Genomic DNA, 25289 nt, shown 5'->3' on the forward strand with positions numbered 1-25289 from the left:
TTTCACCTTGGATTTCCCAATAAAAAATGAAAAACTGATAAAATAATACAAAATATACCTAAGATATTTACAATAAACTCCTATACACGAAACTTTATTTTTAAAAAAAGATTGTAATGTACTTATTAAAACTATAAGTAGATGAACTCTACACAAATTCAATAAACAGATTGGCAAAATAAAATCCAAGTAAGCAAAAGGAAGAAATATAGGAAAACTTGTATTTGTAATACAAACAGTTTAACAGTAAAATACATCATATAAATCAGAAAGCCTTTAATATTTACATTTGATATAAAAATGACTGTATACATTATTGTTATTTTGGATACAAGGATGAAAGCTCTCACCTTATTTCATTTTGAATCCATCAGGTGAACTTGAACAGCTGCAGATTTTAAGATAAAGACAGTGGTTTGCTGAATGATGCATTTGACTTCTGCCAGTCTTAGCATCACTATTTCTAGCTGGAAGTGACCTCTTTGACATTTTGTTCACTCTCAGGTAGGCTTTAGCTCTGTGAAAGTATAAAGGTTGTGGTGTATAGTTACCCCACCAGTAGCGTGCACACATTTGGCATCAATAACTTTTGTCGTGGCATGAAAAAGGTTTGAATTCTCATCTTGTTGGAATTTCTGCTGCTCCTTTGTTCACAGTCACTGATATTTCTGTGGAATGGCACTTTGAGCCTTAGCTACTTTTAAGGTAAGTTTGAGTTGTGTTGAGGTTGATTCTTTTATGATAGGGCTCATTGTTGGCCAGAGTATTAGCCATTGGTGGTTGCTTAATTACTGAAAACTTAAGGACTAAGTCCATCAAATGAGTCTACAATTTTGTAAATTTCCTCTGTAACACATCCTGATTCCTTGTTTCCACCAGATCAAGAGCAGGGCTAGCCTCAGGTGTTCTGAGAATGTTCATAAGTTCCAGGTTCTCTGCATCATTGAACAAAAAGTCCAATGCATCTTTACCATAGTACTTCTATAATGCAACATTTCTGTTTATTTGAAGATTGAGATACACAGTAAACTGTGTTGGTTAGAAAAAGATAACTAGAAGTATTAAGAATCTTTCCTTAAGAAGCAAAAATTAAGATTGAAAATGAAATAAAATGAATTCTGATTGGTCAGGTGTTCAGGTAGGTGCATAAGTTGTAAAATGTTATAATTATCCAGTTACAAACAACTCTGGTTTGAAAGTAAATTTCACTTAGGGTAATAAAACTTTTCTTGAGGCTTTGCATGTTCTCACTCTCTTTATCAATTGTATAACCTGTATCTTCACCTGACTAAAACACACAAATTACCTTCCACACCCAGTCCCATTCTAACCATTATTGCCTGCCTTTACTTGAACAAAGGCCATACATAGTCCCAGTATGAAATATTTGTTACTGAGACACAAAAACCTGTTCTTAGATACGAGCTAACCCTTAAGTTCTGACCAAATGGCCTCAATCCCCAGTGGCTCAGCAGTATGTCTGCAGACTTACAATGCTAAATCTGGGTTTCGATACCTGTGGTGGGCAGAGCACAAATAGCCAATTATGTAGCTTTGTGTTTAATTCAGAACAACGATAAATGACTAAGTGAAATCATGTAATTCCCACATCATTTACTCGTGGAATGTTTTGCAGATGGAAGGTTACTACTACTTAAAAACAATTACAAAATGTCACCACAAATATGTTATCTTACCACACATAGTGTACTCAAAGCCCATAGTTTTGTGCATCTTTGTCCGTACCTAATATTGAAACAATGTGAAAATATTCATTAAACTGTGTGCTTATAAAATATTCCAGTATTCATAACTGAAAATCTTCCATTATAACCAAATAAAACATTGGGCATACCAGATTTGTATTCAATATGATATCTAAGTCACTTTACATAAATTGCGTGCACGATTATTAAGTTCACTAACTTCTGAATGGTGCACTAATCTTACTGAGAAACACCAGATAGAACTGAGTTTTTTCTCTCGAACAAAGTGTCAGTTTTATGCTTCTCCAATTATTAAATGAAAATTCACTATTTGCTGACTACTTAAATGTAAAAACTGAAACAATCCCTCACTAATATTAATGAAAATAAAAGGTACAGTATATTTTCCAATGATAGCATTCAGGTCAGTAATCACAGTTAATCTTATACTGCAGTCTCAACATTCATATCAAATCCTTTACTTCACATGTTTTTTAAAATTTGTGTTCTATGTAGTTGATCTATTCATATTGTACTACACTCATGAATGAGTTTATTTAATGTTTGTATTCATTTATTCATACATGTTGCTATATACACTGCTGACCAAAATCTTAAGGCCAATGAACATAAAGAAAAAATATGCATTTTGCGTTGTTGGACTCAACCACTTATTTGAGAAGAGCTTCGAAAGATGAAAATAAGAAAAGGGAAATAAAAAAAAACTTTTTTAGCATTTGATAGAGAAAATGTAAACACTATGAAATTAGCCTAAATACTAGCTGGTCAAAAGTTTAAGACTATACCAAAAAGAAGTCCTAAATAGGGTAGGAAATGCCCAACAAGAAGTCTCAGTAGTGAGTTGCACGGCCGTCATTGCGAATAACTGCAAACATTCGCTTTGCAGTTTTTCTCATCAGAGAACAAAACCTTCCACTTTTCTACATCCCATGTTTGGTTCTTCTTAGCAAAGTTTAACCGAGCTGTTTTGTGGTGTGGAAGGAGGCGTGGCCTTTGAAGACATTTACGGTTTTTAAAGCCTTTCTCTCGTAGATACTGTCTTATTGTTTTTGAACTGCATTCTGCGTCCATAAGGGCCTTAATCTGGTTCGACGATCGGCTGGTGTCTTGCCGGACAACCTGTCGAATCCTCTTGCTCAATGTTGGTGAAATTTTCTTGGACCGACCATTTGAAATTCTCGTTATGTATCCCTCAGGGACTTTTAAGAAATTTGCAACAGCAGTTTTACTACACCCAATCTCACCAGCGATGGCACGTTGAGAGAGACCTTGCTTTTGCAGCTCGACAATTCTGCCACGTTCAAACTCTGTCAACTTTTTAGCCTTTGTCATGTTTTTACCCAATGTAAGACATGAGATGTCAGCGGGAGATTTTGATGACGCTAATGCTTGAACACAAATGATTAAATTTCGTTACGTGTTTATCGATGAACGCTTCGTTTCGGTATGGTCTTAAACGTTTGACTAGCTAGTATTTAGGCTAATTTCATAGTGTTCATATTTTCCCCATTAAATGCTAAAAAAGTTTTTTATTTTTATTTTCTCTTTTCTTATTTTTATCTTTCGAAGCTCTACTCAAATAAGTTGTTGAGTCTAACAACGTAAAATGCATATTTTCTTTATGTTCATTGGCCTTAAGATTTTGGCCAGCAGTGTATCTATATAGTTATATAATATATATTTACTATGTCGCAATACCAAATCACATTTTACCTATCATACACTTTTGCCCAAAGCAATCAACCTGTATAAATGAGAAATAAAAATTATTCCAGTGATGTGTGAAGTTTAGTTTTTGTACCATTCTAACTGGTACATTGCATCCATAAACCACAAATATGTAATGATATGATAATACCATTGTCAGCGATATTTTTACTCTAGTCCTAATGTTACTATTTCAAGAAGTTCAGCCAGCACGGTATATTTGGCTCTATTGCATTTTTTTAAATATTAATCTGACAAAGCACAATAGTTTTGTTATAAGCATAATAAAAACAAACGTTAACTATATTAAGAAATAAATTAAATTAACACTACAGAAATAATCTAATACAGTTTACTTACAAAACATACAAAAACTAGTTTTTCTTGCGTATAACAACTTGTTTTCCAATTTTTAAAATTATTTTATCATTTATCCCAAGTTGAACCTTAATATTCACAGATGACGCTTTCTTAACAATAGGAAATAAAGTAGAACAAAATACTAAATGCAAGTTGAATGCTAAACATTAGTAATAGTGTTGAGCGAATTATGTTTGTATGTAATTTTTAATTTTTTTTTATTCAGAGGTAAAAAAAATTTAGCAATTATTAAAATAATTTAATAAGACAGAGTGACGTTTAAGTTGTATAAGTTTTAATCACCCAGCTGTATAACACAAGTTTAGGAATTACTGTTACTAAATTAAGAAGTAATAAACAATTATAAATAAAGGTCCACAGCTTATTGTGATGCAGTATGTAATTTTTGCTGTTTCGTGTTTGCAGATTTAATTTTTTTAAAACTTAAAGTTTTAATATAGCACATTGTAATTTGTAAGTTTAACTATTTAAAGTGGTATGTAGTTATATACATCATGATTTTAAGCTAAGGTGTTTAGCTTTAAGTTAAGAGTATTAATGAACGCGATAGTATTGATACATCATCTTTTTAAGTTTTTTTCTTATTTTATTGTGGGAATGGTAAAAGTAGGGTACAAAAATTTATCGAGATACGAGTCATTTTCAGTTGCCTCTGTAGAAGATAAAAGTTTTAATTTGATTTTTAGTTTTAAAACCTGTAACTGTCACATAACATATGCTACGGTACATTATTTGTATTTAAAAGCAGGAAATTATTTTTGGAAACAATTTCTAATTTTTAATGAACATTTTAGGCTTGATGTGAGCTTACTTTTATTTATTTTATTTTTACAGTTACAAATGCTATATTGAATTTCAATGGTATGAGTAGTTTAGTAATGTTTTGTAATTACTGATGGCAAAACTTAATTGAGGAACAATATTTGTAGAATGTCTTTTTTTTCATGTTACTAATTTAAAAATATATACACATAGATGAAGTAAAAATGTGGTTCCTTATGCTCTATTTCTGTAACGATATTGTTGGCTAGTGAGATATTGTTCAGTTTTTATATTTTGGTTATTAAAATGCCATTCCTTTTGGTTTTACAAAACATACTGAAGTGAAGGGCATTACAGTGTGTTTTTCATGTCATATAAGGATATATGTACTGCATATTCATTGACATGTGCAGAAGTTTACATATGTTATTTTTAGAAACATTTTTCATTTAAAAAATATAAGATGTGATTATGACTGAATATGTAGTCCTTGAAGGACCACAAATAAGTTCCTATAGGATTACAAACTTGTTAATTTATGGATGTTTTTTGGCAAATATTTCTGAAAACGTTTTTGAATTAAATAAATAAATAAATATTCTAAATTTGTGGTATCTAATGATATTATTAATTATTTTCAGGTTATAATTATCTTATAATCTTTATTAAACTGTAACTTCTCCAAACATGTTATCAAAGAATGTCATCTTCACATATCAGTTCTTAATCTCTTGAAATTTGACTGTGTGACCTCAAGCAGCTATGACTGATATAGACAAATGGCTGATATTCAGTACCCTTACACCTGAGGTTGTATCAAATGTGAAATTAGCTTGTGTTTTTGGAAGCTCTGGAAATGAAGCTATAATTGTGACTAAAGATGATGAAGTCTTTGCTCTTGGTTCAAATTGTAGTGGATGTCTTGGTTTAGGAGATTCGCATGGAAGTCTTGAGCCAAAAAAAGGTATGTTCCAAAAAACATATGAAACAATGCTTATTAATGCAGCTTTAAAAAGAAAATCATATGCTTTGCTAACAATAATATCTGTTATTGAAAAAAAAAAATACTGAAGTAATGTGTATAACCTAATAGTGTAAGGTGAAGGTTAAGCTGAGTTGTAAGATTCTGTGCTGGGTAGAATCACAATTATCTATCTTAAATGTCATTAGTTGGAAGTTTTAGTATGGAACAACATATTGAATTCTTTGATATGTGAACAATTTGGAAGAAAAGCAAGTGTAGCAGTGTGTGTATACACAAGCACACAAACATAATTAAGAAGAAGAAGGGATCTGGTCTAATCTAACTCATCCATTTTAGTAGATTTTTATTTTGTTACAGAACATATGACATGTCATATGCATGGGTTAAAATTGCAAATGCAGTTAAGGTAAATTTAGTTTTGTGTTTCTTATCTAATCTATTATTTATTAGGTGAGAAGATAAACTGTGTATTTTGCTGCACGACTACAGTATTTTACTGACTATATACATTTATATATTTATATTGCATTGTCACAAACCAATCTTAGTTAAAAGATGAATCGTACCTGCAGTATTTTGTTTCTTCCTTGTAAATAATAGTGTTTTAAATACAAGCACAATGGAATATGTAGGCACTATTAATAATTAACAAAAACATATACTTTATACGGGTGATTATCTCGTACTTTAGTCATTAAAACTAAACTGGTTTGATTTATATAGTATCTTAAATATTTTAGACATTTGCTATATTATGTTTGACTTGTACAAGTACAGTAATTGTGCACTGTTTTTAACAATTTTTGTTCTAGTGCTTTCACTGTGCAAGAAGGGGATAAAAGACTTTGCATATGGAAGTGGGCCACATGTACTGGCCATTACTGAAAATGGTGAACTATATAGTTGGGGACATAATGGTTACTGCCAACTGGGAAATGGAAGTACTAACCAAGGCTTAAACCCTGGTCTCATCTCAGCAAATCTAATTGGTCGTAAGGTGATAGAAGTTGCTTGTGGAAGTCATCATTCCATAGCTCTTACTTCAGATGGTGAAGTATGTGGTTCCAGAACATGCACTGAAACGTGTATATTGTATAGTTCAGCATGCATATTTATGAAAGATGTATGGTTTTAACCTAGGAGATTAACTTCTGTTGTTCTGCTCTTTGTTACAGTATATTGTAAGAGTTAAGATTATCGTATTTCATTAAAAAACAGTGTATGTTACTTTTCTTCACTTGACTGAAAGATGTTTGATGCTTAATACAGCATAGACCTTAACTATATTACTGTCTGAAAAATAGCATCAGATTTATTAGTAACACCTCTTAATCCTCTGGTAACTTACAGTGATATTTCTGCTATGGCACTTTCCCTCTACTCACAACATTAGTTTTTCTCATTTTGTGTTGCTTTCTATTTGTAAACTTTTGAATGTATGCAACAAGTCTTCATCCTTCCTTCTGTTGGAATCCAAAGTTCCAACATATCTTTCATATAAATCAGTATACTTCATCTTTCCACCAATAGGAGAACACTACCATTATATCTGTGCTTCACCACTGAACCATCTCTTCTCATCTGGCATTGCTCAAGTGCAGATGTCTTTTTTTAAAACAATTGTTACCCTAGAAGTGGTTTAACTTTATTTAACTTTGCCCACACTAATGTAGTACAAATTAACTTTATTCAGCTTTGTTTCATTTCAGTTTTCTTTAAGAATGTTTAATTTACCCATGTTTACTGTATATTTTTTTCTGGTTTCATGTCACACACCTGTCAGAAGATTTTGTGGCCTTTGTTCATGGGAAAATGAAGCACTATATAGAATGCACTTTGTCTCCTGTTTGTTCTATTATTCTTACTGTACATTTTGAATCTTTTACAGGCACATGCTGACTATGCTTTTGATCTCCACCTGTCCAGAGTTAGCCTTGCCTTCCCATACCATCCCAAAGATCCTATTAGCCCTTTTCATTGTTTTTTCTCAGAACTTTTATCTCAGTAATGTGTTGTTTTATTTCTTGTTATTGTTTTTTTTATTTCTCTATTCCCTTTCATTTGGCTTTGCACTGTGCTTTTGCCATCCTTTTTGGTGTTGACATTGATGAGTCTGTCTCCAATGGGCTTTGTGTCAGTCAACCCTTATGGCTTTTTGAGCAGGTTTTCACATTCTGGACCACCAGTTGTGTGTTAAATTAACATGTCCCAAAAATTTCCTGTTCATCTTACCTTTGCCATGTTTTTCCAACATTAGCTTTCCTCTTTCTCTCTGACATTTTTTTATGGGGAACTTGTGAGGGTTTCTGGAGACATTTCTCCTCTTCTATTTCACTGTTGGCTGCATGTTGTCTTAATTGTAGCCCTAATTACATAGTTCACTTCTCTTAGATCTTTTTTTGAGCCATGATGCAATATTTTCAGGGACCCATCACCCAGTTCTGTATATATGTCATTCTTGTGGCTCTGTTTCTTTGACATTTTGAGTTTGACATGGTTACTGTGTCCTTGTTGTCATGGTGGTTTCTGTCCAACAGGGATCTTTCCTTTTCTTATGAGAGACTCAAGTTTCTCTGGATGTGGCTTTGAGTCCCATTTTCTGACCTTTCCAGCCCTGTCTGTCACAGTTTCCTGTGGTACTGCTGTTTTCTGTTTTTTGTGGTGAGATATGGATTATCCTTCCTCCTTCTTGGGATTCCTTGTTACACAAGTGCCTATCAAAGGCAATTCTTAACCTCCAACCCCAACAAGTGTCATACCTGTTCCATGCAGCTTTTAACATTGTCAGTTTGCCTGCCATAGAATGGTATACCTTTTAGGGCCCTGTCCCTTGTTGGTGCTTCTCTGCTGCTCTCACATATACATGGACAACTGACTTCTTGTCATTTCCAGGTGGGAGTTGCCAGACCTACTTATCTGCTCCTTCTTGAAACTGTGTGGGTAGAATGGCTGATCATTTTGGAGAGGTTCTTCCTTCATCATCTCTAATACTTTCTACACATGGGTGTTTTTTTTTTCAACTCCCATCTTGGTTGAACTCTACCTACTCCTCTCAGACTTCATTCTATGAAGCTGGCTGTTTGTACTGTCCTTTTCTGCTACCTTATTTCATACTGGTGAGGTTCTGTATATTTGGAGGTGGTGGTTCCTTCTAATGTCATACCCTTTAGCAGGGCTCACATGCATTTGTTTCACTGGGCTCTTCATGACCAGTGAAACATCGCATCAGATCCCTTGGATTCTCCTTTTCATGCTTATCAATTTTTGTTGGTATGTGACAAGGTCAATATGCTAGTGGGAGTCCCACTTCCTCCTCTGTGGCTTGAGTTGCATTTGTTTATGGATTCTTTATCCCACACAATTCATTCTTCATCTTCCCTTCTAGCTTTTGTCAGGTCTTTGGGTATATCTTCCAGTTTCTTTTATAGAGTAGCTTCACATTTAATCTGTTTCATTTATCCTTATTTGGCCATCTGTTTATTCAGCTGGGGTGAGTTGTTTCTCCTGAGTATTGAATCTTTGTTTCTGGGCTTCTCACTCAATTGTTGCCTGTATTCTGAAGTGTCTAACATGGTTCTTTGGTCTTCTCAATTTTGGTGTTTGGTGGTATTATTCCATACCTTCCAATTTTCTTGTTTCCCTGTTGATCCATTTTTTCCAGCTCTGTTGACCACAGAGGTATCTATTGCTTACAGTGGACACTGAAATGTAGCTTCTTTGTTATGGATACCTCTTTTTCTAACAAAATAAATAAAAATGAAAGAATTGAAAAAACATTATTGAAAAATGACCACACATGGATGACTCTGTTGTACAGTCACCATTAAAGCCAGATTCTACACCTTGATTTCTGATTCCCCATTCCTTATCTGAGAAATTCCTGGAGCAGTTGTCTCCATTTCTTATTCAGAAGGTATTAGAGAGACTTTCTGGCTCCCCAAATCAGTAAAGAAGTTGCATTTTGGAGAAATATTTGTGGAAACATCTTCACCACAGCATACCAAACTCCTCTTGAAATCAAAAGCCATTGGGAATATACCCATTGAGGTTACTCCCTATGCATCTTTGAATTTTTCCAGAGGAGTTAGAGTTGAGAGGAATTTAAAGAATGTTCCAGAGTTGAAAATCCTTGCTGTAATCTCCAGCCATGGTGTTACTACAGTATGCCAAATCTTCACCCCTAAAGATGGAATTATGATGCCTACTAATGTTCTGATATTAACATTTACATCACCTCATTCTCCTGCTACAGTCAAAGTAGGTTATCTGAACTGCAAGGTACCACCTTACATTCCTCGCCCTCTCAGATGTTTCCATTGTCAGCGGTTTGGTCACTCAAAAACATCATGTCATGGTTCTTTTTAATTATGCGCCTGTTGTGATGGTAAAGGCCATGATGATTATAAGTGCAACCTGGAACCATACTATATTAACTGTAGTAGCCCACACTCCTCTTACTCTATTTCTTGCCCTAAAGAGGTAGAAGAGAAAGAGGTGCAATTCTTAAACACTTAAAAAATATCATTTACTCAGAGGCTCAAATTATTGTCCCCAACTCTATCTCGGACATATGCTGCTGCACTCCATTCCATGACCACAATGGGAGTGCAGAGAGATTTTTCTGTGCCTCCAACAGAATTGTTTGCAAAACATCTTGAGGATCTTGTGCCCTTCATAATTAGAAAAGTTGACCCATCTGTGTCTATTTCCATCTCTATCCCTACCACTTCTTTCAGTGGCTACCCAGTTTCACTTCCTTCAGGTTCATATGTTTTCTCAGGTCCATACTTTTCTGCAGCCCTGAAAGGTAAATTGACCCTTCGTTCATGCCCTCAGTCATTGGAATCTCTGTTCACAGATAGAGACCTCCCTACCCAACCAATGGCAGGATCCATGGAGGTTGATAGATCTTTATCCAACAGAGAAAAAAAAAATGTGGTTGCAAACAGAAGACCTTTCCATCACATTCTCTTCTACATAAATAACAATTGCCCCTCTGATTCAGTGGAACTGTCAAGGTTTTTTGATCAAATTTAGATGACATTTAGAATTTGATTAATTCTTACCATTCTGTATGCCTCTCCTTACAGAAAACACTTTTGAAACCTGCTGATACAGTCATCATTCAGCAATTTTCTTTGTGTAGAAATGACATGTCTTGTGATGGACAAATGCATGGTGGGGTGGCATTGCTTGTTGATCAGCGTGTGCTCACCCTGTTGTTATCACTTGATACACCTTTGGAGGCTGTGGTCATTTTTATTTCCTTGGGTCATATCACCACTATTTGTTCTCTCTACCTGCCTCCTGAAGAGATCTATAATCAGTCAGACCTTGATGCCCTCATTGAGTAGTTACTATTCCCCTTTTTATAACAAGGGGATTTTAATAGACATAATCTCTTTTGAGGTGGTGCTAGTATTGATGGGAGGGGTCATGCTATTGAGCATATGCTCTTGGACCACAACCTGTCTCTCTTCAATACCGGCTCATGTACCTAGTCAGTCTTTTATTGCTATAGATATTTCTATCTGCTCCCTTTCACGTTTCACTTTCATTTCTTGGAGAGTCTATGGTAGTGATAATTTCAAGATAGACTGGCCGTAGTTGATGCCATCTGACCCGTGTGTCTCAGTGGAAGTTGGTCCAGGCTAACTGGCCTTCTTTCACCATTCTCTCAGAATTTGATCCTGCTACCACTTGTAAGCCATCGATAGATGACTGTGTGGTAGTAGTGACTGACTGTATTGTCCAGGTAGTTTTTCAGTGTATTCCTGAAACCTCAACATGTTTTCCACAGTATTCTCATCTTTGGTGGAATTCTGTTTGCTACATGACAAGAAAAGCTCAAAAACAGGCTTGGGATACCTTTCGTAGATATCCCACACTTTTAAACTGCATTGTATTTCAGCAGGCTTGTACATGTGCTTGGTAGGTCAGACATCAAAGCCAGAATGAATCTTGGATTAAAAACACCACTAGCATTTCTTCTACCACCAGTTTTAAAGTCGTATGGAACAAAATTCAAAAGGTTGTTATCAGTATCCTTCTTCCCATCTTTCAATCTTGTTCTCTGATGGCCAGGAAGTTGCTGATACCCAGAGCATCACCAGTACTTTCAGTAAAAGATTTCTTGAACATCTAGCACTTCTGCTTCATCCCCCATCTTTTTAGCCAACAAAACATGAGCAGAATGATTGCCTCTTTCCTTTCAGGCTGATCGTCTCTATGACTATAATCACTCCCTTACACTGGTGAAACTTAAACTTGCTTTTCATCGGTCTGGCAGTACATTAGTAAGACCTGATGATATTCAATACAAGGTGGTGTGCCATCTCTCTTCTGCCTCTTTTGCTATTCTTCTGATTGTTTTTAACCAGATCTGACAGGAGAATGTTTTAACATCAAGTGATAACATCTTGTTTCTGTATTTTTTGACCTTGAGAAAGCTTATGATACAATGTGGAGGTATGGTAACATGCAAGATCTCCACTTGTGTGGGTTGCATGGCAAGTTACTATTTTTATTAAAAATTTTTTTAATGAATTGGCGATTTTAGGTCTGTGTGTGTTTGACACTTTCCCATTCTTTCTCACAGGATCTTGGAGTCCCTCAGGGTTGTGTCTTGAGTGTCACACTTTTCATTACTAAGTTTAATGCTGTCACTGGACAACTACCTCCTATAGTTGCAAATGGTCTCTTTGTTGATGACTTCCACACCTCTTGTCAGTCGTCAGATATGATGTATATTGAGCAGCAGCTACAGACTACCCTCAACCATTTACTGATGTGGACCACAGCAAATGGTTTCAACATTTGTTCCTCCAAAACTGTTTGCATGCATTTTTGCTGTCAATGGGGTATTCATCCTGATCTTGAACTCTGTTTTGGTGAAGCTGTGCTTCCCATGGCCCCTGAGGCAAAGTTCTTGGGGCTTATATTTGACTGTAAGCTGACATTTATTTCACACACCAAGTAGCTGTGGATCAACTGTACAAGGGCACTGAATGTCATCCATGTCCTCTCTTCTACCTTTTGGGAGGTGGATTAATGTTCCATGCCAAAAATCTGTTGTGCCTTTATTCAATCAAAACTAGACGATGGGTCACTGGTCTGTGACTCTATCAAGATTTCAGCCTTGAAAATGTTGGACCCTGTTCACCATCAGTGGCTTTGGCTCTGCACAGGGGCCTTCCATACTTCTCCAGTCCAGAGTTTGTAGGTGGAGTTCCATGAACCCCCTCCACACCTTTGTTGTTTGCAACTGTCTTTAATGTATGCTTTAAAACTTTGATTTTTACCACAGCATTCCACATGGGGTTGTGTTTTCCTTCCTCAGTGGGTCACACTTTTTCATAATAGACGATCTTCCATTGTTCCTTTTAGCCTTCATAGCCAGGTGCAGTTAGATAAAGTGGGTCTATCTTTGGATGACTTAGTGGCATCCACAGATCTGCCCATTACTATCCCCAAATGTGACCTTTTTTTGAGTTATCTGAAGAAGACAGATACTTCTGAGTGGAAGTATTGCCTTCTATTTGCCAAACGTGTTTTGAACCATCCTTTCATTCCTATTTTACTAATGGTTCAAAATCAAATAACCCTGTGGGTTCTGCCATTGTTTTCTGTGGTTTGGTTGTTGCATACAGAACCCCCTCTACAATTTCTGTGTTCATTGCTGAATTGTATGTCATTTCTCTTGCCCTGGATCACATAGAAGCTATGCAGTACATTAACTGTACTATCTATACTGATTCACTTAGCTCTCTGATAGCCCTGGAATTGCTTTGTGCCAGTTCTCACCCTGTTCTCACTTATATTCAAACCCGACTGGCTTATTTTTCTTTAACATCTACTTCTATCCAGTTTTTCTGGATACCAGGCCATGTTGGTATTTGTGGGAATGAGCTTGCTGACATTGCAGCTAAGTCTGTCTGCTTTGACACTATCACTGCTGTGCCTGTTCCATATATGGACTATGGTCCTGTATTCAAGGCATGGCTCTATGCCAGTTGGCAGTTGACTTGGAGTGAGCATGTGTAAACAAGCTTTTCCAAATAAAATCCTCTATTAGACTTTGGCCATCTTGTTTCTGTAATTATCGGAAAGAGGAAGTTATTCTAACTAGACTACACATTGGTCACATGTTTTTAACTCCTTTTTTTTTTCTTGGACTGATTCACTAATGTGTTGTTTGTGTGACACTCAGGTCATAATAAGCAACATTTTACTGTCTTACCATCATTTCGACTTTTAACAACAGCACCATTTTAGACATGTTTTATCCAAAAGTTTATCCATAACATTGAGCAGTGTCATTGGTGATTGTGACAAATGTTTTTAGGTTTTAAAGGCCATCAACCTTTTTAACATTATTTAAATTTTTAATTCATAAACTAGACATTTTTTATGATTTCTTTTTGAAGTACAACTAGTTTGATATGAAATTAGAAGATGCCCATAATGTCAAATAACTTGAAAACAGGAATGGAAAGCCCAACTTCAGGTGTCTAACACTGATGTTTGAACTTATCCGTTAGTCACCCTGGTGAGTTATAATAATTACAATATGCTACAGAAAGTCTTTTATAACTTATGTTACTTTACTTTCTGAACATGGCTGTAATGTCACATAACTTGAAACTAGGACTGGAAAGGCCAACTTCAAGTGACTAACACTGGTGTTTGTACTTACCTGTTAGTCATCCTGGTGAATTATGACCATTGAACTCATGCTACAGAATGTCCTTTAAAACTAGTATTACTGTAATTTCTCTCTTACTGCTGTACACTAGATATAGAAATTGGATTTCATGCTGTTTAAGTTTTAATTCAAAAATTCAACTTTGTTTTGTTTTACCTTGATTCCTTTTTACAAATTTTGATACTTTTAACTTTTTACTGGATGTTTGGCATAGATAGCCTTGTTGCTTTGCACCATAAAATGCCAGAACCCACTCATTCTACCCTCAAATTATCTCTATTTGCACCTCTTTGTATGTGTTTCCTCTCTCTTTGATGGTGTATTTCTTTTTCCTCCTGCCATGTGGTTGTTATAGGTCAGATAATTTTGATCTCAAAGATATTGGGTCCTTGTACCACTTCTCAGCATTTATCCTTTATCTGGATCCTTCTTTACTTTCTGCAGCTTCTGCAGCTTGTTATGATCAGGTCTCCTTTCTCTTTTCTACCTATCCTCAGTTTTCTCATTTCTTACCTCCTCTTGTTTTGACAACTCCAGGTGAGTGATGGTGGTTTCTGTACTTACCTGTTAGTCTTCCTGGTGAGTTATAATAATTACAGTTATGCTACAGAAAGTCCTTTATAACTTGAATTACTGTAGTTTTTTCTTACTGTTGTAGACTAGATGTAAACATTGGTTTTATGCTATTTGTGTTTTTTTAAACTTTATTTTATTTTACCTTAATTTCCTTTTATGAATTTTATTAAATTTGCATTTAACTTTTTACTGTATGTTTGGTGCAGCTAGCTGCTTTGTGCCATAAAACACTAAATCAACCAACCAACTAAATCCTCTTGTTTCATGTGGATTCCTCTGTTCTGTTGTGCTCTCCATTATTGTGTTGCTCACTTGGCTTCTTTTTGGGTCCTTGTTCCTACCTGTTTGTCCTTTTGCAACCTTCTTCCTTCTGCGACCTTTCCTTGGTTAATCTTACCATTTAGGTTTTATGTTAGGTGGTTTATTTCTCCTTGGCATGATTTCTTTTGAATAAATTTAAATAAATTGGTATGGTCTGCTTTTAAAAATAGGGTTTCATGATCACCCTTTGTATTGTTCCAGGTGTTGCAATCTTTCCAGTCTCCACAATGCTTTTTTTCTCTGCTTTTTTCCAGTTGAGTATGGAAGTCCTTACCACTTAACAGTTCCATGTTGCTGTGGTGGTTGACCATGGAAATAAGACCTGCTGGAGGAGTTCAACAAAGATGGCTATAAGTATTTAGTTCAGAATAGGGCAGTGGTGTTCTGCCAGTGTAGAGAATGTTAGATCCTCTTGATGGGTGATTTTTCTTAGAGTTGAGATGCTCAAATGCAGTTCACTTGTGAATGGATCCCCCCTTCTCCTACCATCACATAGTTGTTGGTATCCAGTGAATGAGATTTTGAAGATTGAGTGAACCAATCACTCAAGTCCTCACACAGGTTGTGGGTTGTCAGTCTTTCCCTCTTAATTGCTGTCTTTGGTGTTCTGTCATGATAAGGTTGTCGATGTCCTGGGTTGTTTTGAGCTTGTTCGTGGTCTCATGGGTGCATGTAATGTACTTCCTTCCAATTGTGGATACCATATTCATGGATTCCTGGCATTAGGCCATCATATGTGTTTCAGGAATCTTATGGTAGGTTTTTGCTCAGATGTGGTGCAGTGCTACTACTCAGATCTTCTGATCTGTTCCTCTCAATTAAAGGGTTTTCTTCAGACACTTTTGGGGGATACACCTGTGACTCCCTTGCACTGATCTCTCCTCCAATTCAATGTGAGATTCAGGTCAATCTTGGGAATATATTTTTTTTAATTTTATAGAAACTGTGCTCTTCAGTGAGTTAAATAAAGGTTTTGAAATCTTGCAGATTATATTGTTCGATTACCTCAATTAATTTCTCTGTAACTCAGAGTTGTAAGATACATTTATAATTTGTCCTTATAGAATGCTTTTTATTAAATTACTTTTCTTTATTCTCTGGTCATTGAGCTCTTCAGTGAGTTAAATAAAGGTTTTGAAATCTTGCAGATTATATTGTTTGATTACCTCATAATTAATTTCTCTGTAACACAGAGTTGTAAGATACATTTATAATTTATCCTTATAGAATGCTTTTTATTAAATTACTTTTCTTTATTCACTGGTCATTGAGCTACTTTGCTTGTGGCTATTTAGCTCTATGTGTATGGATAAAGAAGGGCGGGTCAAAGTTTGTCTAGCATGACCTTTTATAGAGTGCTGTTCAACATGGTGTTTTATATTTGTTGTCAGAGTTGTCAACTATTCATTCTATTCTACATTGCTCATTTAGTGACAGAGGTTTTAATGGTTTTGCAAATACAATATAGAAACTGTATGATGAACAAGAAATAAATTTATTCTGTACATGGACATCATTTTGCACTTTGATTTATCAGAGTTTCTATAAAACTATCTTTAATTCAGATGTATTTAAAGTATAAATACTTTAATGTATCTGATTTTTATACAGTTTAGTAAAAGCTTATCATAATTTGATTAGATATACTTAGTAAATTTGAAATTATAGTCAACACACTTTCTCCATTGGGCTAATTCTGTGCACATGTAGTTAATAGTGAGTTGCTTGCTGACAATTTGGATTTGATACTCTTATCGATTTCTAAATAATTTTTCTTTTAAAATTTTTTGTGCTGTTTTTTCTGAGGTCTGTGTTTCTGTTTAAGGTAAAAAATCTAGTTTTGTATGACTAAAATAAGTTGAACCTCTGGAATTCTTCTAGACTTTGATAACCCTTGGTAATTCAAATGAATAATGATGTTTTGTCCATGCCATTTTACACCAGCCAGGAGTTGAAGTTTATTAACAATTGTTTTGTTCTGTATTCTTTCAGCTGTAGTTGCAGGAGTACATAAGTAATGTTTTTCACATAAACTAAGTATTCTTAAAATTAATTTCTGTTTTGTTTACTTGGCCAAAGTACTTATGGAATTTTCTTACTGCTGCATTATAATTTTTTGTATTTTACTGTGCCAGCATACTTAAGTCATTCTATAAATATGGTATCAAATTTATTTGTGTTGCATGCTATTACGTTCAGAACAATGCATTCTGAAAATGGAATGTGACAAAGAAATATGAATGTTTGTTTTTACAATAAAAACTTAACTTGAGCAATTTTATAAAACTTATAGGATATAGCAAAACAAATTTGGTTTTCATCAACTTTACCTGTATAACATACCAAACATTATGTACTATTCTTCAAGAGTAAATGTACATGTATAATTTGAATTCAATAAACAGTTAACAGTAATGGCCTGTAATGTTTGAAAAATTTAGAAAATTGTTTGAATTTTAAACAAATAGTAAAAACATGTAATGTATATTTCTTCAGAATAAATTCTTATGCTGTTTCCCTTTTCATTTTTGCTGTGCTAAAAACAGAAGTTTAACAGCTTTTCCTTTGATTTACTTTTGTATTAATTATTTTTAGCAATTACCTTTAGCTTTATGTAATTTTGATTTATATAGGTTTATGCCTGGGGACAAAACAATTGTGGACAAGTAGGATCAGGCTCAACAACAAACCAACTTACACCTAGAAAAGTAACAGCAGGAATTGGTAGGTTGTGCTGTCAAATGTATGTTGGAAATTACATCTTATTTTACTGTTCAAGTAAAATTAGTTAAGTGATTTCAACAATTTGGTGAATAGTGATTTCATGTCTACCAACATGTGTGCTTACATATATGTATTTAATTGGTAAAGGTGTGGCATGGCTTAGTGGTAAATGTGCTGAACTCAATTTGAGGGTGTATGGTACCATTTGAGAGAAACTATCACTTTAAATACTGTGGTCATGACAACGTTATAAGAGTGATGCTCGAATCTCGGTATTCAGTTACAGTACCCCAGGCAGTGGTGGTGGGCATTGTTTAGTAGTTTTCTTTTTTGTTATATCAATTTAAAATTATTGATGACTAGTAATATAATGATTATGGAATGTGAAATTATAAGTTATAACATGGTTTCTTATATTCAATTTTGTCAGACAGAGAAAAGTAGCCCAGTTCAGTGAATTAAGAGTTTGAAATAAGCAATAGAAATGTTACCATAGTTTTAATGAAATTTGCTGAAACTGTATTCAGTTCTGTAAAATTTGTGTGAAGTGCAAAGAAGTAAGCAACATTATAGCTGAATTTTATTATTAAGAACTCGACTGTTTCCTAAGATAATTATATAATTATCTTTTTATATATTAATCAGATAATTTTACAGGCCTGTTTAAAATTCTTTCTACTTGCATTAGTATTCAAGTCTTCCAATGAATATAAGTAAGTTGAATACCAGTGATAGTAAGTAAAATAACAAAATTGTTTCCTTTTGTTTATGCTTAGGAATTAGTGCATATAAATATTCTATATTTTACTATACTTTATTTACAGAAGAATTCTTTATAAATAGAAACAATATACTGATATTTTATCTTACTCTTAGGTTTAGTTTTTTTATTATTTATGTGACTTACCAAAGTGTAGAATATATGATATGTTGGAAATAATTATTGAAACTTTGAATGAAATGGATATTAATTGCATGTAGTACTCAATTTCTCTTGATTTTTTGAATGAAAGTGACTTGCACAATGTACTTTCACATCTTGATAGTGTACTCTGTGAATGGAATTGTACAGCTAATCACAGTGTATAATGTCTATCAAAACAAAAGCTGTGGTATATCCAGCAGTAATGTGGCACATCTATTCATTGCCTATATGAACATGTAGAAATCAGAGTTTTGACTGGTAGTGGAGGTTATTCCATGCAAAACATTGATGCAAAAATTCATTTTTCAGTAGGAATTTTATGGAAACTGATGTAGATAAGTTAAACTAGATTTACTAATAATAGAAGTAATTAAGTAACAAAGTACCAACTCTTTAAAGTGATTTTAAGTAACTCAGAGTATGTTCTTTATGCAATATGTAACAGTCTATTAGAGGCCTTATTAAGAACTAGCTGTAATCACAGATGTGAAAGTTTTCAGAATAATAAGATGTATTAGCATGAACTGGTTTTTCAGTGGATGTGTAGCTGTAATTGCTCTTTAAGAGAGATAACCAAAATACTAAAATTGGCATCAGACTTCAAACAATTGGAGAGTGTTCTTCAAAGATGAATCCAAATTAAATTGTTTGGTAATGATCAATGCTAGCTTGTTATAGGGCAAAGAAGAGATTAGTATGGAAGTCAATGTGCAAGATCTACAGTGTAGCATGTTGGAGGCTTAATACAAGAGTGGGATGCATCTAAGCTAATGGTATTGGAGCTCCACAGAAATTAGATGGCATCCTGATATCTGATTGGTACAGTCAGGTTCATATCCATCATGTTGTTCCCTCAAGAAAAAACCTGCTAGACAGGGATTCAACTACCAGCAAGACAGTGACTCCAAGCATGCAGGAAAAGTGGATGAAAAAGATACCAGTTGAACATCCACAACTTGGCTTGGAGAAAGTCCTGATATGAATATTATTAAGGTCTTATGAGTTTATTTGGAGACTAAAGAGATGAAATCACAAACAAATAACTTGACTAACTTGTGTAAATGCTTGAAATTTGGAACATTATTTCCAATATGGTGTTTTCTTTCACTGACAATATTAGCTTTTCTTGTCAAGTGCTACCCTGTGCAGTATTTTTATTTATGTATGCCACAAGCCTTTTGTTTCTCCTATTGGAATAAAATGATTCCAATGTGTTTCTCATGTAAATTGTCATATGTCATTTCTCCACCAATAGGAGCATGACATACATGATGCAGGTGACTCCCTCTATATGACTTTACCAAATTATCACTTCTTATTTGTCACTACCTGTACTTGGAAGTATTCCTTTTTGTTTGTTTAATGTGAGTGGTCTTCATTTATTTTCACTTCTAACTTCTATTTAGACTATTTCATAACTTTAATCCCAGTTTATTACAGTAACATTGTTATTCATATTTTCATTATTGGTTGATTATACCTGATTATGAATTATAAAGTTTGTGTTATGGCTTTGGGAGTCACATCTCTGACTAGCACTATGTCTCAGATCTCAAATGGGGGTGAATTTGTGGGGGGATTTATCTGTGTTTATTTGATGGGAGGTTGAACATTACATGGGTCAGATCCTGTTTTAAGACCTCACCCCACTTCCTCCATAACAAGCTGAACTTGTTCAGGTGAATGAGGATTTGAAATGCCTATTTCCACCTCTTGATTTTCTCATGCCTTCCTGGACTCAGCAGATAGCCTAATGTGTCTTTGCTACAAGAAAATACCTACAACACCTGTGCCTTCCACTGCCCCACCTGAGGAGTCAGTTAGGCTAAATACAATCATTTAAATTTCATTTCTCAGGCATGTCATGTTTTTCTCCCTTTCTCTATTTCCTATGAACCATCTCCTTCCTTACTACATGACAAATCTTCCCACCCCATTTTGTTTCCTTCCCCTTTCTTGGATATTTTGGTGCATGCTGTTCAAGTTGCTTTACAATTAAGTGGTGGAATTAGCATCTCCCTGTTGGGGTTTGGATAAGTTTGCACTTACATGTCATTGTGCAGACTGTTCTTTTCTGGACCTATAATTAAGTTCCATTTTGCCTGTTTGGGATGTGACTCCCAAATCTCATGCCCAGTTTTCCTGCATCCTTCTTTCCCTCACAACTCTTTTATGGTATTTGTTAATCATCTATCTTCTCTGAAGATCTCCACCAAATTCCGGAGGGTTTTTCTTTGAATACCCTCTTCCTTCTTTTCTCCACATTGGCTCATTTGTTGTCTTTGGCTATGACTTCTTTCATTTTATCACACTGGTCCCACAATCTAATCAACATGGGATTTTAGCTAACCTTGTGAGAGGAGGGAAGTAGAATTTTAAAGTGTAAAACTTTAGATTAATAAGTATTTTGTTGTTGAAGCTGTTTTATTGATATGTGTGAGGCAATAACCTGGTTTGTAGCTGAAATATAATGTGTTTAAGCATGTTGGCACTAGGAAGAATTGGCAAACAAATTTTTCTTTTACTGACCAGTTCTTGACATATTAATGCTTCACTTGCAGGTAAAAAGATGGTGACATATTTCATTGTTAACAGTTCAGAACAAAGTTTGTATTGTTACTATAAGTAACTTTTAACTGTATTTTACAGAATACCTTTGATCATAATTTAATCATTTACCACTTCTTTGGATCATTGCTATGTTTGTTTTTGATGTGTAGTCTTTTACTAGCCTTTAATAACTTACAACACTAGGTCATATACATACAGATATTATCTTAGGAAGACGTATAACATGATTGTTGAGCTTTGAACAGGCACTCTGGATCTTCTAGTGTATGTGTTAAGACCACAGCTCCACTCAAAATACTACATTAATTAGTAAATTAACTAGTTAACCAAAGGGAAACCTAATTAAGACTTTACAAGATGTGTCCTTGCTTATTATAGCAGTGCTTTATAGTAATGTTGACAAAACAATATGAATATATGTGTGCATAAATTATGTACTTACTGCTTATGAGCTTTGTAGTGTAAATATCTCTTTCATCATGGAGGCTGTAGCATTGCTTATGTAAGGATGATTTTAGTTGTTCATTAAAATGGTATTTTAAATGTCTCCTCAATTGTATATTTATTATTATACTATACTTTGTTTCCTTTTATAATAATACCTATGTAATGACTTAGTCACAATATCACAGCAAAAATTTAGAATTCCTTTTTTTTTCTGATTCTTCTTTACTGCATGATAATTCAAAAATCAAAACAACAGTGTCAGTCACTTTCACTAGGGTGACATAGTTTCAAAGGGACTATCTGCTTTTATAAATATTATTAATAACTGGTAGTAATTAAAAAAAAAACCAAAATTCCAATGTAAACAAGGTGATCATTAACTTTTGAAGTCAGTGTTCTTACAGAAATTTGATGTACCTTTAAATATTTTCAGTACAGAGTGAAACAGCAGTTACCAGCTAGTAGTATATAAACAATAAATATCACAGTTGGAACTCAATGTATGTAGAACTTGTTTATAAATATAGCCTTTCTATGTCTGTTGGAACACTGCATTAAAAAAAGCAAATGAGTGAAGAAAAACTTGAAAAAATGGTATGGCTGATATCAGTCGTTCAAAAACAATGAGCAGGTTAATAGAGATTGCATTTGCATCATTCTTACATAATAACAAGCAAGAATTAACATATAGCAATATATGTAACTCTTCAATCACAATTGAATTTAATTATTGTAACATTCATCTTCTTTGTGTGTGTGTGTGATATGATCAGGATGATGGAAATGCAATCCATACTGTCTTGGTTGCATTGTGTTTGAAGGATTGATGTTAACCAACCTTATATTGATTTTTTTTCCTAAATGTGTTTTTTACATGTTAATTTAAATTTTGGTTAGACTTTATTCTATCAACTGAGTAAAAATTGATAGTAAAGAGTAAATGCTTTTGATCAATTGGGTTTAAAATAATGAGATGATGCATAACAGCTGCTTTTGTTCTCTTTTTTTCCTTTTTAATTCCATTTGTAATAGGTTGTAGAAGATGTATTGCTGTAGCATGTGGACAAACATCTTCAATGGCTGTTTTGGATAATGGAGAGGTAATGATTTATATATGTTTACCTCTGTTACCTCTTTTGGAATTGCAATGGATACAACTTGGAAATTATTTGTCACAAAACATTAATATACCAGCAGTTTTTTGTTACAGATATGAGATTCAAAAGTTGTAAGCTGTGCACATAATAGTAACTTTTAAAGCTTTGCTTTAATGATTGATTAAAAATTTATCAGTTACATAAAAAACAATGTTCTAGATCAAGAAATATATCACAAACTGGTTTTTTTGGTTTCCAGTGTGTCATAATTTCTTTTTCCTTTTTTTCTCATTATTTTGTATCTTATATTTATGCATGGACATTTTAATTTCTTAATGAATGTAAGAGTGGTGTGAGATGGACATATTTGTATTATATCAACAAAATGGGCATATTAGTGACTTTTTGATATTAGGAAGTTCAGTATGATTTGTAGAAGTTGTACATTAAGCACTGTGTTAGTATTTATCAAGAAACAAAGAAATGTTTAAATGTATCATGCTTTAAAAGTGATTACTTTTGATCTGTTATCAGTATTACTTGTATCTTTCTTGGACTTTAGTGCTATTTAGTTGAACAAAAGAAATACCAGAACTACAAAACAGATTTTTACTGTGTCTTTTACTTCTCTGTGTTATGAAGGTGTATGGTTGGGGTTACAATGGAAATGGACAGTTGGGACTGGGTAACAATGTAAACCAATCAAATCCATGTCGAGTAACACACCTACAAGGAGTAATCATACAGAAGGTAAGGTATATAGAATAATTTTTAAAAATACAGCAGTGGAAAAGTTGTGAAAACCATGTGTTGTTCATACAGGCATTAAAATTAATAAGTAATCATAATCAGATGGTGCATTTACTTGCAATACAAAATATCACAGAATATACAAAAAAAGCAGAGTGAGTTTTCCCATGAGCCTTCTGCTTTATGTTAAGAATTTCACCCTGTTTTCATGCTGCCATAAAGTATATTAATCTATGATTTAGGAATATTTTTCTGAATATCTTGTATTAATTATTTCTATGATTCAGTTATGTTATTTAGGTACCTTTGAACTTATATTTTGTGTAAGCTTATAGAGCCTAAAAAAATGTGCATGCCACCATTCTGTGCAGGTCAAATCTTGGTTGTGAGAGTTTTGTCACCTCTTTTAATGTCAGTGTTTGGTTTTACAACTTTTATTCTGTGCTTAGGATTATTGTCTTGCCAAAATATGGATCTCTGCTCTCTGAGCTGTGTCTTTATGGAATTATCCTGCACCTTTTATTAGCCAGGATGATGACATTTTTTTTGTAAATCACTGAAACTGTTGACTGGAAAGTATCACTAAACTTATATTCATCCCTTACTAGACTTTCTTTAGCTATTGAACATTAATTATAGTACTGTTTTCCTCTCTTCTGTCTAACAAACCTTCATTTGTTGTACCCAAACAATTTGAATTTGGAATCATCTGTAAAGCTATCCATCTATTGAGACTACTTCACTGCTGATGTGTGTCTAATCTGTTCTCAAAATAGAATTTTCACCTGTATTTCTACTAAGCTGTTGACTAGATCTGTACTTGATTAACATCTATATTATTAAAGAGTGTATCTTGAAATACTTTAATTTCAGAGATTTTCTGTTTCTTAAGAAAAGAGTTGATTAATACAAGTTAAGCCTTGGTTGTATGAACTTGATGAACCAATTTGCATAAATTGATAGAAAACAGCTTAGCTCACATTTTAAATCTTAATGGTATTCAAGCAACCCTGTTTTGAATAATGAGTTGTATGATTAAAGAAATGGAATTTTATTTGGATAAAGGTTGGCTCCATATTTGGCTAATATTTTTTTTTATTTCTATGTTCAAAAGAAAAACTGGATAGAAAATTGTTTAGAATAATTCAAACGAATTTAATATATAAGAGTCATAGGTGATACATTTATGTTTTTTTTATTGAATAACCCCAAATAAAGTAGTTACTTGATTACTTACCACTGTTGAATTCACTGTTAACCCTACCATGATGGGTCATAGGTCAAACATCTTGTTTGTTGACTTGCATTCAAAATTTTATTGAACTGTTATTTTATGGGTTTATATCATGAAGTTTGGTATCTAATTGTAAATTATAATTCAAATTTTAGTGTTAAATATGAGTTAATTTTTATTTAAAAGTAAATGTTAAAATAACATACCTAAATATTGATTTTTGTGTGTCATATGGTATATTGAATAGAACATTGGTTCAAGTTACATGTTTGAGATGTCTAAATACAAAGTCTATAGTTTCATATGAATTAGGAACTAAAATTAGTGATATTGCCAAGCTAGATTACCAAATAAAAACCTTATCTTTTCAATTCATTG

At 33.8% G+C, this 25289-nt stretch overlaps 1 protein-coding gene across 5 annotated transcripts in view; it reads left to right on the forward strand.

Moving 5' to 3' along the window:
- Positions 1-3890: 3890 nt before the first annotated feature.
- The window catches only part of LOC143232594 (RCC1 and BTB domain-containing protein 1-like), a 34261-nt gene continuing 12862 nt past the window's right edge, over positions 3891-25289 (forward strand). The window contains exons 1-6 of one of the 5 annotated variants that reach the window (XM_076468207.1): positions 3891-4022; positions 5219-5541; positions 6375-6616; positions 17797-17887; positions 22863-22930; positions 23570-23677. In XM_076468207.1, the coding sequence (XP_076324322.1) occupies positions 5340-5541; positions 6375-6616; positions 17797-17887; positions 22863-22930; positions 23570-23677 (711 nt within the window). In that variant the 5' untranslated portion in view covers positions 3891-4022; positions 5219-5339. Of the gene's footprint in view, positions 4023-4081; positions 4190-5218; positions 5542-6374; positions 6617-17796; positions 17888-22862; positions 22931-23569; positions 23678-25289 lie in introns of those variants that run through there. The other 4 variants (XM_076468209.1, XM_076468211.1, XM_076468208.1 and 1 more) reach the window with 4 other exon arrangements.

Source organism: Tachypleus tridentatus, chromosome 11, assembly GCF_004210375.1.
Source record: "Tachypleus tridentatus isolate NWPU-2018 chromosome 11, ASM421037v1, whole genome shotgun sequence".
NCBI lineage: Eukaryota > Metazoa > Arthropoda > Merostomata > Xiphosura > Limulidae > Tachypleus > Tachypleus tridentatus.